The sequence below is a fragment of the Zootoca vivipara genome, chromosome 10, assembly GCF_963506605.1.
Source record: "Zootoca vivipara chromosome 10, rZooViv1.1, whole genome shotgun sequence".
Classification (NCBI taxonomy): Eukaryota; Metazoa; Chordata; class Lepidosauria; order Squamata; family Lacertidae; genus Zootoca; species Zootoca vivipara.
Genome location: NC_083285.1, coordinates 43,075,197 through 43,091,299, shown reverse-complemented (window position 1 = coordinate 43,091,299; position 16,103 = coordinate 43,075,197). Strand labels below are relative to the sequence as shown.

The 16,103-nt window shown below is 45.2% G+C and overlaps 1 protein-coding gene across 2 annotated transcripts in view; it reads left to right on the top strand.

Annotated features, from left to right (window-relative positions):
- Positions 1 to 11,647, top strand: part of SYNGR1 (synaptogyrin 1) — a 31,815-nt gene extending 20,168 nt beyond the window's left edge. The window contains exons 2-4 of one of the 2 annotated variants that reach the window (XM_035127259.2): positions 420 to 657; positions 6,327 to 6,472; positions 8,712 to 11,647. In XM_035127259.2, the coding sequence (XP_034983150.1) occupies positions 420 to 657; positions 6,327 to 6,472; positions 8,712 to 8,930 (603 nt within the window). In that variant the 3' untranslated portion in view covers positions 8,931 to 11,647. Of the gene's footprint in view, positions 1 to 419; positions 658 to 6,326; positions 6,473 to 7,150 lie in introns of both variants that reach the window. The other variant, XM_035127260.2, reaches the window with a different exon arrangement.
- The last annotated feature ends 4,456 nt before the right edge of the window (positions 11,648 to 16,103 follow it).

The window sequence follows — 16,103 nt, the reverse complement described above, 5'->3', positions numbered from 1 at the left end:
TGGCTGAAAGCAAAGAGGGGCTGTTCAGATCTAAAATAGTGTGTTAAAATACCTGGGGTACAATCCAGCCACACTGTGCAGGATATTTAAGTCTTAGCTAGGCTTAACTAGCTAGGCCCAAGCTTTCCCTCCACCATAAGATCAGACCCTGTCTTATGTGTTTGAACCTTCCGAATTCCTGTTCTATGGGCTGTTTTATTCATTTTAAGTTGCATTTTTGTCTTAACTGTCTTTTAAAACTGTTTAGAGATTTTGGGGAGGGGGGAATACTAAAGGTACTTTAGAAATGATTTTGAATAAATTACATGAATTCTCTTTGAAATGAGTTGGGTTTTACAAGTGCTTCTGCCTGCCTGGTTTGTATCCCCAGCATGTAGAGTGAAATCTTCTAAACCCTTCTCTCCCCTCCCCGCACCCAGCTCTTCTCCATCGTTGTGTTTGGCGGCATTGTGAACGAAGGCTACGTCAACCGGCCGGATGAAAAGGAAGAGTACTGCATCTTCAATCGCAACCAGAACGCCTGCAACTATGGCATCACCGTGGGAGTCCTTGCCTTCCTCAGCTGCCTTCTTTACCTGGCGCTCGATGTCTACTTCCCACAGATCAGCAGCGTCAAGGACCGCAAGAAAGCTGTGCTCTCTGATATTGGTGTTTCTGGTGAGCTCTCCAGCGGATCAGCACCGCAGGGGTTTCCATGTTTATACCGTGGTTCTTTGTGAGCGAGGCTGCAGTCCTGTGCACTCTTGCTGAGTGTATGTCTCATTGTCCACAGAGGGGCTTAGTAATGACGCCTAGGATTGGGCTGCACAGAGGCCTGTCTTATTTCATAAACTTACCGATAAGCCACCACAGTTGGAAATGCCTCTACCTCTTTTCCATCATCTTCATTTCCCCCTTCCAGTTTTTATTACAGTATTGGTTTTTCTTCCTGTTTCACCCAATCAGGTTGGGGAGGACCCCTAGTTCAGTGGTTAATGGGGCAGTTAGGTAATTTATAGATTTGATTTAACTGGTTTTATTATCCTTTCTTCCAATTTAGATGCTAATGGTTCAAAATATGGTAAGCCAGCCCTGCTGCATTTGGGATCAGCTGCTCATTCTGTTGAATGAGGCCCTAGATCTCTGCCCCAAAGCCCTTTCCTGACGGCAAAATTGTCCATGATAGGACACACCTTTGGCATGCAGAAGGTCCTAGGTTCAGTCCCAAGCATCTGAGATGGCTGCTGTCAGTCCATGGGTCTCAAGTGTAAAAGTGCTCCATACATTCCTATTTATTTAATTGTTTCCTATTTTATCATTTATCTGACCAGTTCTGTATATGATCTTTGTCCAACGGACGGCAAATTGGTTCATGTCCTGGCTGACCTGTGTTCAAATAGGCAAGTTGACCTGCATTGTAACTCCTTCCGTGCTCAAAGACAAGGATCGATATCTGTACAGAACGAATTGATTTAAATGACGCCCACGTAGATCAGGATCTGTCCCTGCAGAATAACAGCAAAACGTTAGTTCACGCTGCACTACACTAGTTGGCAAGACTGTCTTAGGCTCAATAGTTTGCACCTATCACTAGTAAGGTCACCAGCGAGCCGAGATTAACCCACAAAATGATCGTTGATTGGTCATGTTCATGTAAGCAAGAATACACAAATAATTCCTGCAGAGAAAGGCAAAATGACCTACATGTTAGTTTGGGGCTTGTTTCTGTAATGAATAAAAGTAGTTTGAGAGGTTTTGCAATCACTCCCTCTCTCTATTTCATCTCCTGCCCCCTGGTTAGAAATTTCATATTTTGTGTGAGAGCTCTTGGACAAAATCAGAGATGAGAATGGCAGCTTTCCAGATATTTTAAGTGCAGGGTGGTGGTATATTGGGTTGCAGAATTACCTCCTAATTGCTGATGAGCTTTTTCTAATCAAAAGTCACTTTCAAATACACCAAATTAAAGCACCATTGCAACCAGTGCGCCATGCACTTTCTGGGGGCTCTGAAGGACTCTGTCGAACTCCTGACTCTCATAGCAAAGCCCAAGTTATTTTCTGCTTCCTGTGAACCATAAGAACCAACTGAAATGCAAGTGCAATGGGGGAGCAGAGAGGCAAGAGTCAGCCTAGGGCTGTGATGGCAGTTCTCTCTCAGCACAGGGAATAGTCTGCCAATGCAGCCACCAGGATCCTTGAAGTGGAACAGAAAACCGCTGCAAGGTTTTAGAGCTGGAGCAGCTTATGCGCACCTAATATTTTCAGCCGGAGGGTTGTAGAGCCAGGAGGAAAATCCTTGCGCTCATAACCACATCATCTTTTGTATGCCTGGCTTCTCTGGCTCTCGCTCTTTCTCTCTCATCCCCTCCATAATTAATGCAGAGCTTCTTTTGATGCTTTTCTCCAGTTCTCTCTTCATCTGTGATTTCGTTATTATTTCTGGCTGCTGTATGTGTCTCCTTGCCGCCCCCCCCCTCTCTCTTAAGCCAAGTTCTAATTCGTGTGAGTGAATTCTTGCTATGATTCATTCATCCTTTGTCTCTGTGAGCATCAGTCATACAAACAGGCAGGTGATTCTGACAACATGGTAAAAATGCCCATTGGATTGGGTTGGACCCTAGAGCTCCTTTCCGGCTGTGCATTGTAGGGGGAAATTGCTAGTACCTTTCAGATAAACCAGCCTGCCATTACTGATCTTCTCAGCGAAGAGCTGACAAAGATCCAGGAATCCTCAAAGTTCCCTGGAATGCCATTTGGAAACTGCAAAAAGTGCTTCTCCGCCTCTTAGGCCTTCTATCACCCAACTTCCAGCTATGAATATAAAGCTCTCTAGGGCATTAAACAAAATGAGTTAAACAGTCTCATGGCAAGAGGTGAATCCCAAAGAAAACATGGTTTTAAATAAATAAATGCCTATATAAAAAGAAAGGAGTAAATATAAATATAGAAAAGGATTATACATGAACACACACACACACACACACACACACACACACTATTTTCAGTTTATCCTGGCCTTTGATATATTCTCCTGATATAAATTGTTTTAACTGGTTTTAATGCTATATTAATATATTCTTGTAATCTGCCCAGGGACTTTATGGGTTTTCCAAGCAACCAGACTTTATGGGTTTTCCAAGCAATCATAGGTATGATAATAATACAGAGGACTGATTTATAAAAAGCACTTGGGTTCCAACATAGGATGGTGCCTTTTGAGAAATAAAGGCAGGCAACACACATTATTTCATTAACGTTACAAACTGTTTCTCTTATTGCCCTTTAAGTAAATTGTCCACTCGTTCTTAAAACATCCTCTTCATTCAATAAACTGGACTCTAGACATAGCTCTCCTGCAGTTAATGACGTCAGCGTGATAGGGACATTGGCTCAGTGCTGGTTCATTTTTCTGCTTGTAATTAAGTTTGCAAGCTTAATCCAGGGACAGTTTTCTTTCCCTTTAGCAAGTTCCTTAGTGCAGCTAGGCAGCATACAGCCAGGAAAAGACTATATTAGTAAGAAGCAGTGAAGCAAATTTTAAACTTAATAGCTCAATCCTCCTAGCCATCATTACTTAGAAGTAAGTAAGTAAGTAAGTAAGTAAGTACACTTGCTTGTGAGCTAATAAGAGGCTGAGTTAAGAAGTTCCCAGTTTAAATCTGGCCTCTGCTATGAACTTTAAACAAGTCCATAATGATTTCACTGGTCCTAATCTGAGTGAGTTGGCTGGATACCCCTTGCAGTACTTCATATATTCTCAAGGTCAAGGACAATATGAATGCTGAGCTTTATTATTATTATTATTATTATTATTATTATTATTATTATTATTATTATTATGCAGTCTCTACTTTCAGACTGGAGACAGAGATAGCTTTGAAGGAAGCTGAAAGTGGTTTCAGAGATTCCACTTATTATGGTGTACCTATACGTTCCTTTTGTCTTAAGGTGTACCTATATGTTTCTTTTGAAATATTAAAACCTGCAAAACCTGTTTACCAGTGGAGGATGTGGGAGTGAGGTTTGCACACCATAGGCAGCCACCACTCTTCTAAACTGCCCTCAGTGCTTTAAAAACACATTGGCTTGGAGCTAGACTTAGTAATACGTAGAGTAGATCCACTGAAATCAAGCAGACTAACAAGTCCAGCCCATTGTCTGTCTCATCATACACAAGGCTCTGTTTCTGTATTTCGAGAGTGTTTTTCTTTCTTTCTTTCTTTCTTACTGCTTCCTGGTGTTACTTTTCTATGAATTCCTATGCACAACTCTTCTGGGTATAAAGCCCAGCAACCAGGTCATACCAGGGACCATTCAAAAGTATGAAAAGATCCAATGGCACATTTTCTCCTTTAAAACAAACAAACGAGTCCTGGGCTTTTGGCAAGAGTCCAGGAGCTGTGTATGCAGTCTGGAGTCCCGCTGCAGTTGATTTTGGAGCTGTTCATCCTTCAGCTTCCAAATACAATGTTTAATTGTATGGCTCAGTTCTGCAGAGATGCTGCATTTCAAGAATAAATGAGCAATTGACGCTTCTTTTTTTTGATGCCCGGAGAATTAAGTGGATAGACCCATTGGCCTTACTAGGTACCTCAAGGACTGGGTGTGTGTGCATTGGACCTTTGACCCAGATTTGCAATACCTGTAAATAAATAATGCACATGTTAATTTTTATGCAAATAAAGATTGCAGGTGACACCCCACCTGCACTGTGCTTTGCAGTTTGCCCAGAAGTCCCATAAGCAAAGGGGATTTTTTTAAGAGAAGGGGAATGGGTGACATATCTCACAGCTAGAGGAGGACCCAGCCTTCCACCAAGCCCTGGGTCATCTGGTGATGAAGAGCCAGGATCCTGCAAATAGGCCAAGGAAGGGCCATCCATACACAAGGGGTGAGATCAGCCTCCTACTTTGAGGCTGAACAGGTCCCAAGCCTGAGGGAAAGGTGGCGCGTCAAACGCCACATGAAACCCTGGCTCTTCTGGAGAAGTGCCCAACTACAGGCAAGGGATCCTCAGGAGTAAATGGATAGATGTCTCCTTGGGCATAAGGCTCTCTTCTCTGGAAGCAAAGGGAGCTGAGAGAAGTGGACAAAATGCCAGGCAATTCCTTTGGATATATCCACTGTGCAGGGAGCTCACTGCTGCTGAAACTGCTTTCCCTCATCACTCCAGAGCATGAGTAGGCAAACTAAGGCCCGGTGGCCGGATCCGGCCCAATTGCCTTCTAAATCTGGCCCGCGGACAGTCTGGGAATCAGCGTGTTTATTTAAAATTCAACTCTGGGTTATTTGTGGGGCATAAGAATTTGTTCATTTCTCCCTCCCCCCCCCCCCAAATAGTCTGCCCCCCCCAAGTTCTGATGGACAGTGGACCAGTCCACGGCTGAAAATGTTTGCTGACCTCTGCTCCAGAGGATGTCCCTTACTTCTTTCATTTATTTTTACATTTATACCCCACCTCTACTCTGTGGCGCTGTGGTCTAAACCACAGAGCCTAGGGCTTGCCGATCAGAAGGTCGGTGGTTCGAATCCCCGTGACAAGGTGAGCTCCCATTTTTTGGTCCCAGCTCCTGCCAACCTAGCAGTTTGAAAGCACCTCAGAGTGCAAGTAGATGAATAGGTACTGCTCCGGCGGGAAGGTGCGCTGCTCTGATTCGCCAGAAGCAGCTTAGTCATGCTGTCCACATGACCCGGAAGCTGTCTGCGGACAAACAGCTTATAGAGCGAGATGAGCGCCGCAACCCCAGAGTCGTCCACGACTGGACCTAACGGTCAGGGGCACCTTTACCTTTACCTACTCTGTGGTGGTTTAACAGTCACTCCCTCTTCCCAGGGAACTCTGGGAATTGTACCTCTATGAGGGGACTGGGGGTTTCCTCACAACTCTCAGTTCCCTTAACAACTACACTTCCCAGGATTCTTTGGGGCAAGGGGAGCCATGTCTGCTTAAAGTGATACGAGGCTGCTTTAGATGTATAGGGAAGTTGGGGCCTAAATGTTATGAGGGAAATATGAGACTGAGAAGGTGATAATTTTGCCTTTTAACCTGCAGTTCCATATCAAATGCCCTTGCAGCAGGCTACTCAATTGGACTTTGTCCCAGCATGCGAAATAGATTTGTAGGGCGACCTTCCTCAACAAGATGCCCCCCAGATTCTTTGGACTACAATCCCATCAGTTGTCTACAACGCCCATTGAGCTGATGGGAGTGGTAGTCCAAGCCCTCTGGAGGGCACCTGGTTGGTAAAAGCCTGCTGTAAGGTAGTTGTTGGCTGGGGGAATGCGACACCTTCAAACTCACTTAAACCTTGTCCTCCTTCTTCTTTTGATGGTGGTTTTTCACAGGCTTGTGGGCCTTCCTCTGGTTTGTCAGTTTTTGTTTCCTGGCCGACCAATGGCGCGTTTCGAAGAAAGACAACAACCCATTGAACGAAGGAGCGGATGCCGCCCGAGCAGCCATTACGTTCTCTCTCTTTTCCGTCTTCACCTGGGTGAGTAATACAGGCGCAGACCTGGCTAGCAAGCGATGGGTGTCATTCACAGACCATCCTGTTCTCTCCATCTCCAGTCTTACTGGATGCAACGCATTTCAGGCTCCAGTTCCACCAACTAGGAAGTCACCTTACGAGCCAAAATAATCATTGGCCAGGAAAACAAACAAACGTTGGACAGTTTCACTGGCCATACATTTAGTCGCCCACATCTCTTTGAAACCCAGCAGCCCACAAGCACATAGGAAACCCAAAGAAAAGATGTAGGCAGAAACTGCACACCAAGTGCCTCGAGTAACTATGGCAGGGAGGCCATCAGAACATTAGATGAGCCTGCTGGATTTGCGCCTCACAGACCTCCAGACAGCAGCCCACCTGCCAGGAAACTAGCATAGTGACAGCTCCCTACCAGGTGAGCTGCCTCTGGAGGGGGGCCGGTTGCCCTTGACAACTATATGGTTTATTCAACCTTGAGACGATAATGCCAAGAGTGGAAGGAGGCCCTCCAGCAGCATCCCAGATTCCCAGCCCTTCCCCTCTGCCAAAGAGACCTTAGACACCCTTCCCCTTTTTTTTCCATAGGAGTCCTTATTTCAGTTCCAGGCCTTGCTTATGTTCCTTCACCAGCTCTCTTCTCTCACGCCCACCCACCTCTTCCTTCCTGTTCTCTCCCTACAGGGCATCCTGACCTTTCTGGCCTTTCGGAGACTCGGAGAAATTACTTTTCAGGAAGAATACAACACACTGTTCCCTAGCTCTCCGCCAGTGCTCCCCTAATCCCAGTCCCCATTAAAAATGAGCATATCGGGGAGGAAATTTTGGAGTGAAAGTATTTCTGACTTTCAATCTCAGGGGTAGGAAGGAAGATAAGAGAGAAAGAGGAATAAAAGATACGCAATTTGTGCAGCTGATGGGGTGAGGAGAGAGAGCACCCTTTGTAATTGTGGAGGGCTTCACCTATCTCCTAGCTCTTAAATAGTTCAAAGTACACCTGCGTACTGTTCAGGGTTCCCTCTTTTGTGCCTTCTCTGCTGTGCCTTCTCCCCAAATAACTAATGCCAAATAACACCCATGTGCCTTTATCTCTGCCTCAGTCCTGTCTTAATATGTTTAACCACGATGGGTCACCGCTGAAATCAAACTTCTGTTTCTCCTCATGTCCTCTTGGTTCTCTTTTCTCCGGGTACAATCTCCAAGGAGACTATGTCACATCCACACCAGGCATTTAAAGCACTCCTATACCACCTTAGCTGTCATGGCTTCCCCCAAAGGATCCTGGGAATTGTAGTTTACCAAGGGCTCTGACCTCACAGACCTACAATTTCCAGCATCCTTAGCAAACTACAGTTCCCAGGATTCTCCATGGCTGTTAAAGTGGAGCAAGCGTGCTTTAAACCCACGGTGCAGATGTGACCTGTGTCAGAGGGCAGCTGAAAAGCCACAATCCCTACACCTCCCACACTCTTTGTTTTGCCAAACAGCATTGCACGAACGAAGGTTTAGTGATGGAGCCGGGCCTCTTCACAGCTGCCTTGATCGGCCGTGCGGTTGTGTGTGCGTGTGTAAAATGTCAGTCCTCCTCCGATCCCTAATCCATAGTCACCCAGGGCAAGTCCTTGGAAAAGTCAGGCATCTTTTCCCCCAAGCCACTGCTGCCGTTCCCATGCTGATGCTGCCAAACTGGCTACCCAGCCCTGCACTGATTCTGCCACCCCCTTGAATGAGCAGGAAATTGGCCTGGGCTGAAGCCCTCAACAAACCTAGACTTATTAGAGGACCGGTGTGCACTAAACGAGCATATCCAATCCCAGAAAGAGGTGCCGCCTTCTGTGTGGTGAATTGGAGCCCCCACATGAGTGCTGCCTTGCGTCTGCCAGACTTTTTCATGATGACAGTGAGATACATACAACAGGTTGTGGAAGCAAGCCTTCTGCCAAATCATCTCCCACTGAAATGAGTTCCTCTCCGCAGTTCCTCTCTCTGTGGCTTCTTTCCTGAACTTGTACTCTCTCTAGAGTGTGCCAAATCTTCTTCTTGCGTTAGGATGTATTTGCGTTTTAACTTGTTAATAATTCCAGTATGTCTCATGCACTAAGTTAATGTCTTGTGCACTAACCACTACTAATCCGGCTTCTGTTTGTTTCTCCTCGGTATGCTTCCCTTTCTCTCCCCCCCCCTCCGCCCCCCACCAAATGCCCTTCCGGAAACCTCTCCCGCACTGCCGCATCCTCCCTTAAAGGTGGGCCAGTCGTTCCTGGCATTCCAGCGATACCAGCTTGGCGCCGACTCAGCCCTCTTCTCCCAGGACTACACGGACCCGAGCCTGGAGCCTGGCATGCCTTACGCTCCCTACACAAACGAGGATGACACTATAGATAGCATGGGGACGTACCAACAGGCCCCTTCGGCAGATGCATTTGATGCTGAGGCACAGGGGTACCAAGCCCAGGACTACTGAGAGCCGGTGGAGCCCTCCCCCCTCCCCCTCCCCCCCTCTGCCCGCTCCCCTTTGCCACCAACATGCCAAGGTGCAAAACAAGGTGCATCAGAGTCAGAGGGGGCTCTTGGCCGCTCCCCAGCCTTCTAGGGTCTCCGTTTTTATTTCTTATTTTTTTAAAACAACAACAACAACGGGGTGGGTGGGGAGAAGCAACAGCCCTGACACCTCTTCCCCACTTCTGAATTTGCCACCCAAACCAAATTGTTGATTGCAAAGTGTTTTACGGTCCATTCTGCAGCACAATGCCGTCCTCTCTTTGTGGGAGAAGCTGCCGAGGGCAGGAATTCACCCTTTTCTGTAGGGGGGGAATGAGGTGGGGGGAAGCACGGCTGCAAGGCAAGTGGGGGGTGGGATGACTGGCTGAGGTAGTATCTGAGGCTGACATGTCTGTGTGTAAGTAGTGAGAAGAGAGAACAGGACCTAGACGGGTAGGCAAACCTGGGAGAGTGAGCATGCAGGCATGCAAGGGCGAATGATGTGTAAGCTTTGTGTGGTGTATCAATGATGTCAAATAGGACTGTGATTTGCCCTTTTCCTGAAATTACAAAGATTCACATCCATTCCTTGCCAGAGTTGACAGTATTGAGCTAAAAAAGGGTGCTCGCTTCACTAAATTTCACAAATATTTTGACCCCGATAAGAGTGCTTATTTTTTCTGTCTATGTAAGGCTTTTATAACAAGCACATATTGTGCTTGGGTGCTTGCTCAGCTTGCATTTTTGGAGAAGCCATTGGGAGCACCCAACTGCAGTCTGAGCCTGTGGCAGAGGTATCATGCCATTGCATCGCTAAGAGCAAAGTGCAGGTCAAAGTTAGTCCCAGTTGAAAAAGTACAAAGTGGCTGTGAGCATTTTGGGGGGGGGGATGAGGCAGCTCTTTATTCCCGGGAGGAATATACCGGTAATTCCCTACCCATTCCATGGCAAGCTAACACATGATCTGATGAACTGAGATAATTTGCTTTTTTGTTTTTGTTTTTAATGGAGGAAAAGTGTTGAGAGCCTGCAAGGAAGTCTGCAAGGAAATTTTTCCGGCACAACCAAAATCCACAGGGACATGTAGTTTTAAAGGAACATGTAGTTTTAAATGTTACACCAGCTGTGTCTCATTTATGACTCACCACAGGGTTGGACTGGACTGAAGTGGGATCCCAAATCCAGGGCAGAGGCTATTACATAGGAGAGATTGCCATAGGCTTACATAGTGCAGAGCAAAAGTTCAATTGGGAAAATAGCTACCTACAGTGGTTTGGAAGATCTTGGCAAAAAGGCTTAGATCATTTGTAATCTGGACACATCAGAGCACTGGCAGAAATGGTTCAATGTGCCAAAATTCCCTGAAAATATTAACCCATCTTCACCGTGTTGTAAATCAAGCTTCAGCTGAGCAAAATGACTGTAGCTTTGTTGTAGCTCATTAGAAAGTTCCCTGTTTCCAAAGCTGATTTTTGCTCTTGGTTTATATGGAATTTGTCCTTCTGTCACACCAGTAGCTTGATCCAATACACGTTTACTTAGAAATAAGCCTCGGTCAATTCAGGGAGACTTACTTTTGAAAAAATGTGTCTATTGGATTACGTCCTAAAGATGTTTTTGCACATGCGCATATAATGGACTTCTAAAAAAAGGTGTATCAGAACCTCCCAGCAGGCCACACGTGAAACATCAGTTCACACAGGGCCATGGGTCAGCTGCATTGGACTAGATGATCCTCAGGGTCCCTTCCAAATTATATTCTATATATTACTTGGTGTGCACTGTAGTAAAGCAGAAGTTATTTGCTGTAGGGTCTTCCCCAACCTGGAGCCTTCCAGATGTTATGAGCTACACCTCCCAACAGCTCCAGCCAACATAGCTAAAGATCAGCAATGATGGATATTCCAAAACATGCAGAGGACTCTAGTCTGGGGAAGGCTACTTTACTACATGTTAACTTTGTCACATGGAAGTAACCTCTGTGATTGCAATTCTTGAGGACAGCATCATGGAAGAGAAAGAATTGATGGGAGTGGCTCGCATGGACACTGGGCTATTCAGGCTTACAACCATGGCAGCCTTTGCCAAGTGGGATAAAGAGACCGTCTCTTCCACTGGACAAATTCCCTAGCTTTCCTGGAATTAAGAGGGAAGCCAATTTAGCTCCAGGGCTGAGCAGACCATCTGTCACCCCTACTATCTTTGTGCTCAAGAAGAATGAAACCAGAGTTTCCACTCAGTGAACACATTGCCACGCTGGGAGGAAAGACAGTTGGTTGTGTTAGCAAACTAGAGCCTGGATATTCTAGATTGGATGGGATAAGTGAAAGCGCTTGCACTGTGTTATGCTCAACTTCCGCTAACCCTGCGTGAGCTAAGCATTCAATAAATGGTTGAGAGAGCTACAAAGAGAGCACGCCCCCTTGCTTCCAAAAGCATCTGTGGAAGCACATAGACATTAATTTATTTCAAATTATTCTATTTGAGTTACAAGCTCTCCCATTCGCTTCTTGTAGTTGTTATTCCTGATCAGATGAATATGCATTAAAACATTTGGTAGAAAAACCTCCCATAGCTCTTTATATGTATCTGATCCTTTCAGCATTACCAAAAAAGAAAATGAAAAAAAAAAAGCTGTGTTGGCCATTTGTGTTTTCACAGAAATAGGGAAATACAATGTGAAAAGTGACTCAAAGTGAGTAGGGTGGTGCCATTTGTTTGCCCTAGGCTCTCTGCTGCCTTCTGAATCTTAATTGGTTCCTGATAGCTGGCACTCAGTTCATGTGGCTCTGTAGCTCAGGCATGTTACCTTACGAGTTTCATGCTTTCAGCATCCCATGAGATAATTTCCTTGCTGGTCAGCTGTAAGACTTAGTGAGCTAAGGACCATATAGTTAGGATGAGATCTATGGATTTCTACACCAGAACATCACAAACCGAGGCACTGTAAATGTTTTAGTCTGCTCTGGGTGATTGCTTGCCAGTGGAGTATAGTAATGCAACAGAAGGCAATCTTGTTAAAAGAATGTTTTATATGTGCTCAGAGCCACAGTGGCTGCATAAAATCATCTGTGGAACATAATTAGCAAACATCAACTAGTTCCTCACTTGTTAATCATCCATTTGTAGAAATGCTTGCCTGCTTCTAGTTGCATCATCATGCAAGCATTTTCCCAGAGCCAGTCTAAAGAAAACAATTTTTAGGATGTCTTGCAATTGACTGGTAAGAAATATATCATAGACCTAGAGGAAGGCACACAACAGGCCTGAAGAACATTTTGATTGTAGCATTACAGTGTAGAGATCAGAACAGAGCACTACCTGTCAGGAATGCAGGGAGTGCGTAGCTCTGAGCCCAGCATGAAGAATCTGTGCTCACCTGAATATGGCACACTAGTTCCAATACTACATATTCCTTCTCCTATGTAAAGAGAAGCCTGCTTTGTGTCTTTGTATTGCTGAAAGCATCAGGTGCATGCACCTGTATTTTATGAAGCTTCCACAATCTTGGTCGTTAACATATGTATAGTTGGCCTTGCCAACATGACAGGAATAGGTTGGTTTGACCAATTTGTAGCCGAGTCTCTTAAGTTGATGCCCTCCAGGTGTTTTCGACTGCAGTGCTGGCTGGGGCTGATGGGAGTTGTAATCAAAAATATCTGGAGGACACCAAGTTGGAAAAGGCTGCCATACACTTTTTAAAAAACGTAAGCAAAGAACAGTTTTTGAAGCAGATGTCCTTTGGCCACTGTTTCAGTTTGCCAGGACCCAGCTAGGAAAAAGATAACTGATAAAGAAACAGCTGTGGCATCAAGAGAGAAGCCTTCCTTTAAATAGTGTGTCGTTATTTAAAATGAGAAGACATGGGACCTCTCTCAAGGGATGCAATGGGAAGGAGCCAGTGTGGTGGCAATGGGTCTTCCTCTGGTGTGTGGTCTGCATGTTGGTGTGAGTGTGGGTGTGTGGAATTGCCTCTAGATCCCCTCTGTTGGTACCTCCTTTCTAGAGATCCACTAAATACTGTGTGTGGCTAGAAGCCGGCAGGGAGTGAGACAAGGAGTATAATAGCCTGTTACTCATAAAGCACAAAGAGGAACAAAGTCTCTCGCTTTATGGTCTCAAGAGAAAGCAATATTGTACAGGGCTTGAGGGAGGGGGAAATGTTCTCCATCCCAGAGTTCCTCTTCTATTGGGATGGCCTAATATTTAGGCTTGCGGGTGGGTGGGTATTTTACTGAGTGGGTTTCTTTATAACTGTGGTCAAGGAGAGGTCTTTTCTTCATCTCTCCCCCTGGAGGGAAAGAGACAAACATGGGATTGGAGGATAGGGAGGGGGGAGGAACCCAGTGTTGCCGCAAAGTTTTATGGGAGTCCATTGCATGCTTTGCATGCTTTTCACGTGGGGGGTGGAAGGGGAGATGGTCCATTTTTCAACATCTGTTCCATTAGCAGATTTATAAATGGGTTTTGCCTTGGAGAATAGGCCAAGACTGTGTTAAACTACATACGTAAAAACTGAATCCTAACTTGTGCAATGGGGATTGTTTTTACATCTCCTTCCCTGTCACACATGGATAGATTCCTAAGACCAAACAGAAATGCCTTTCCCTGTTATGCACAACACACTCACAAAATTACGAGAATACCCTGCACATAACTGGTGGAATATGTCAAGTTCAGGGGGTCCCAATCCAAGAAGAAAGCATGTAAGGCCATGGATTGCAATTAGTGCTGGCACACCTGTAGAATTGTTGTTGCCATGTGTGATAAAACTTTCACCTGGAAAGAAATCTAGGTTCTGCTCCTGTCCTGGCCAGTGGCCCATCGTGGCATTTTCTCCTTGCTCTTTGATGATTCCCAGTTAGTATTTGTTGGTATATTTACTGTTTTAACTGATGGGTGCAAGAACAGTCGTTTTGGGTGCGTTCACAGCAGAGTTTTAATTGCACGAAGAGTGTCCATATAGCCAGAAAATGTGTGTGACGATGCTGGTTATCATGCTGTGCAAGCCCCTTTTAAATTACAGAAGGGCATCCTTCAGTGGGCCAGGCATTCCATGCATCTGAGGAGATAATTCTGGATACCCAGAAATTGCACTCCAGTGATTGCTGTTTTATTATGCTGCTGGAATACCTTTGTATCCTGTGAAGCTACAGTCTAGCACTGTGTTGCACATAAATATTTGCCATATATGATTACTGCAAACCATTTCATAGTTTATAGAACGACTGAATTATACCAGTCTTTCCCTCAGTCAACATGTCAACTGTGAAAGACCAATGAGCGTCACTTGCACATAGCGGAAATGCAGGGAGCTGGGATCAAGTGTGGCTTCCTGAAACATCCGTGTGTGTGTGTGTGTTACCAACACACACCTGCCTTTCACACTTTGTGTTTCCCATGGGAAACTCTTGACATAATCTGCTGAGTCAAATGCAAAGCAGTTCTAAATTGATGGTATTAAAAACCCATTCTCGTTGTGCTTGGATACCCCATGATGCTTCTGTAGGGTGAATGCAACCTACAGCTTTGAGTTACTCAGACTCATGGAATGTAATCCATGCATACAGAGATAAATGTTGTTAAGCACCTGAGACATCTCCCTGTCAAAACAATACTGTCAAACAGGGCCATCCAACTTCTGACCCACCAATCCAAATGTGGCGCACCACCAGCCCGGTAGTGCGCCATTCAACTGTTTTGGGTCCCAAGCGGGCATCAAAACCAAGAGTGTTTATTGAACCTACTGGCTTGAGATCTGTGTCTACTGGTTGATGAGTTGGAAGTTCTGTGTGCCTACTGTAGTCTTTTAAGTGCCCCACACACCTCTCTCTAGATAGAGGCCCTTCTGATGCACCAATATCCAAGAGTGCAAACCAGCTTGGTGTCATTCCAGTTCCTTAGCCATTGCGGCAAAAATAAGGTCTCCTTTCAGCTCCAGTTAGGCATAGGAACTTACTTCATTCACTTCTTGCACATCTTGGGAACAATGGAAGAGGCACTCACTATTTGATGCTGCCAGTTCCCCTTAGCTTCACATACACGTGGGCAGAATCTCATATGCCTAGACAGGCAGACTGGTCTTAGGAGTCTAGACTGGGACATATTTGAAAATACGAAATCATAGACCTCAGTTCATTTTGCCTCATGCAACACACACAAAGACTTGTTCTGACAGTCTCGTTGCTCCTGGGGTGTTGATAACATCGTGGGGTCTCTACAGCCCACACCTACAGCATTACTGCCTCTGTATAGTATATATATTATATATGTATAATATAAAACTATGCATATGTATATGCATACATATGTGACAATGAAAGGGTTGCCTGCTCCATACAGGATCTACAAAACGTCCGATGAACTACAAGCCCTACCCCAACTGGCCCATTTTCTCCTCCAGTATGTCTCCCTCAACTAACATAAACCCTGCCACCCGGGCACCTGTGTTTACGACGTCCTGTATATTTGTGGTTAAAAAAAGTGAAGGTGGTAACTACTGGTGTGTCTTATCAATAAAGTTATTACATTCAAAAACAATTGTCATGGTGTTATGATTTCTTCCCTCTGGGTTTAAATGTTTCATTGATCATTTATATCTGCATTTGAAAACCATGTACGGCATGTTTTTTTCCACACATCTGCACCGTGTAATTAAAGCAGTGTTACACCACTTGTAATGGTTGTGTTTCCACTGCCCACCCCCACATTCTTGGAAACTATAGTTTGTTAAGGGGACTGAGAGTTTCTTAATTCTCGCCACTGGATTTCCCATTGAAAGAGCTTATCCAGTGAAGAACTTGCTCTCAGAGAGCCAGTCAGAGCATAAGTAGACAGCATTGGGTTAGTGAATATGGTTTCCTCCAGATGACATTGGACTCCAACTCCCATCATCCCTAACCATTGGCTGTGCAGAATGGGGCTGGTGGGAGTTGAAGTCCAATAACATCTGGACAGCATCATGTGGGCTCCCTTGACTGATGGTCTGACTGGCTCATATGAAGTTGAGCAGTATCAAATACATATGTACCCAAACAGCTGCTGAAGGAAAGACTTGCTTAGGTATGGAACAGGAAGAAGTATTGAAAAGTGAACCTCCGAGTACGTGCAAAGTGGATTTCTCTTAACTCTGGAGCAGATCCACACTATACATTTA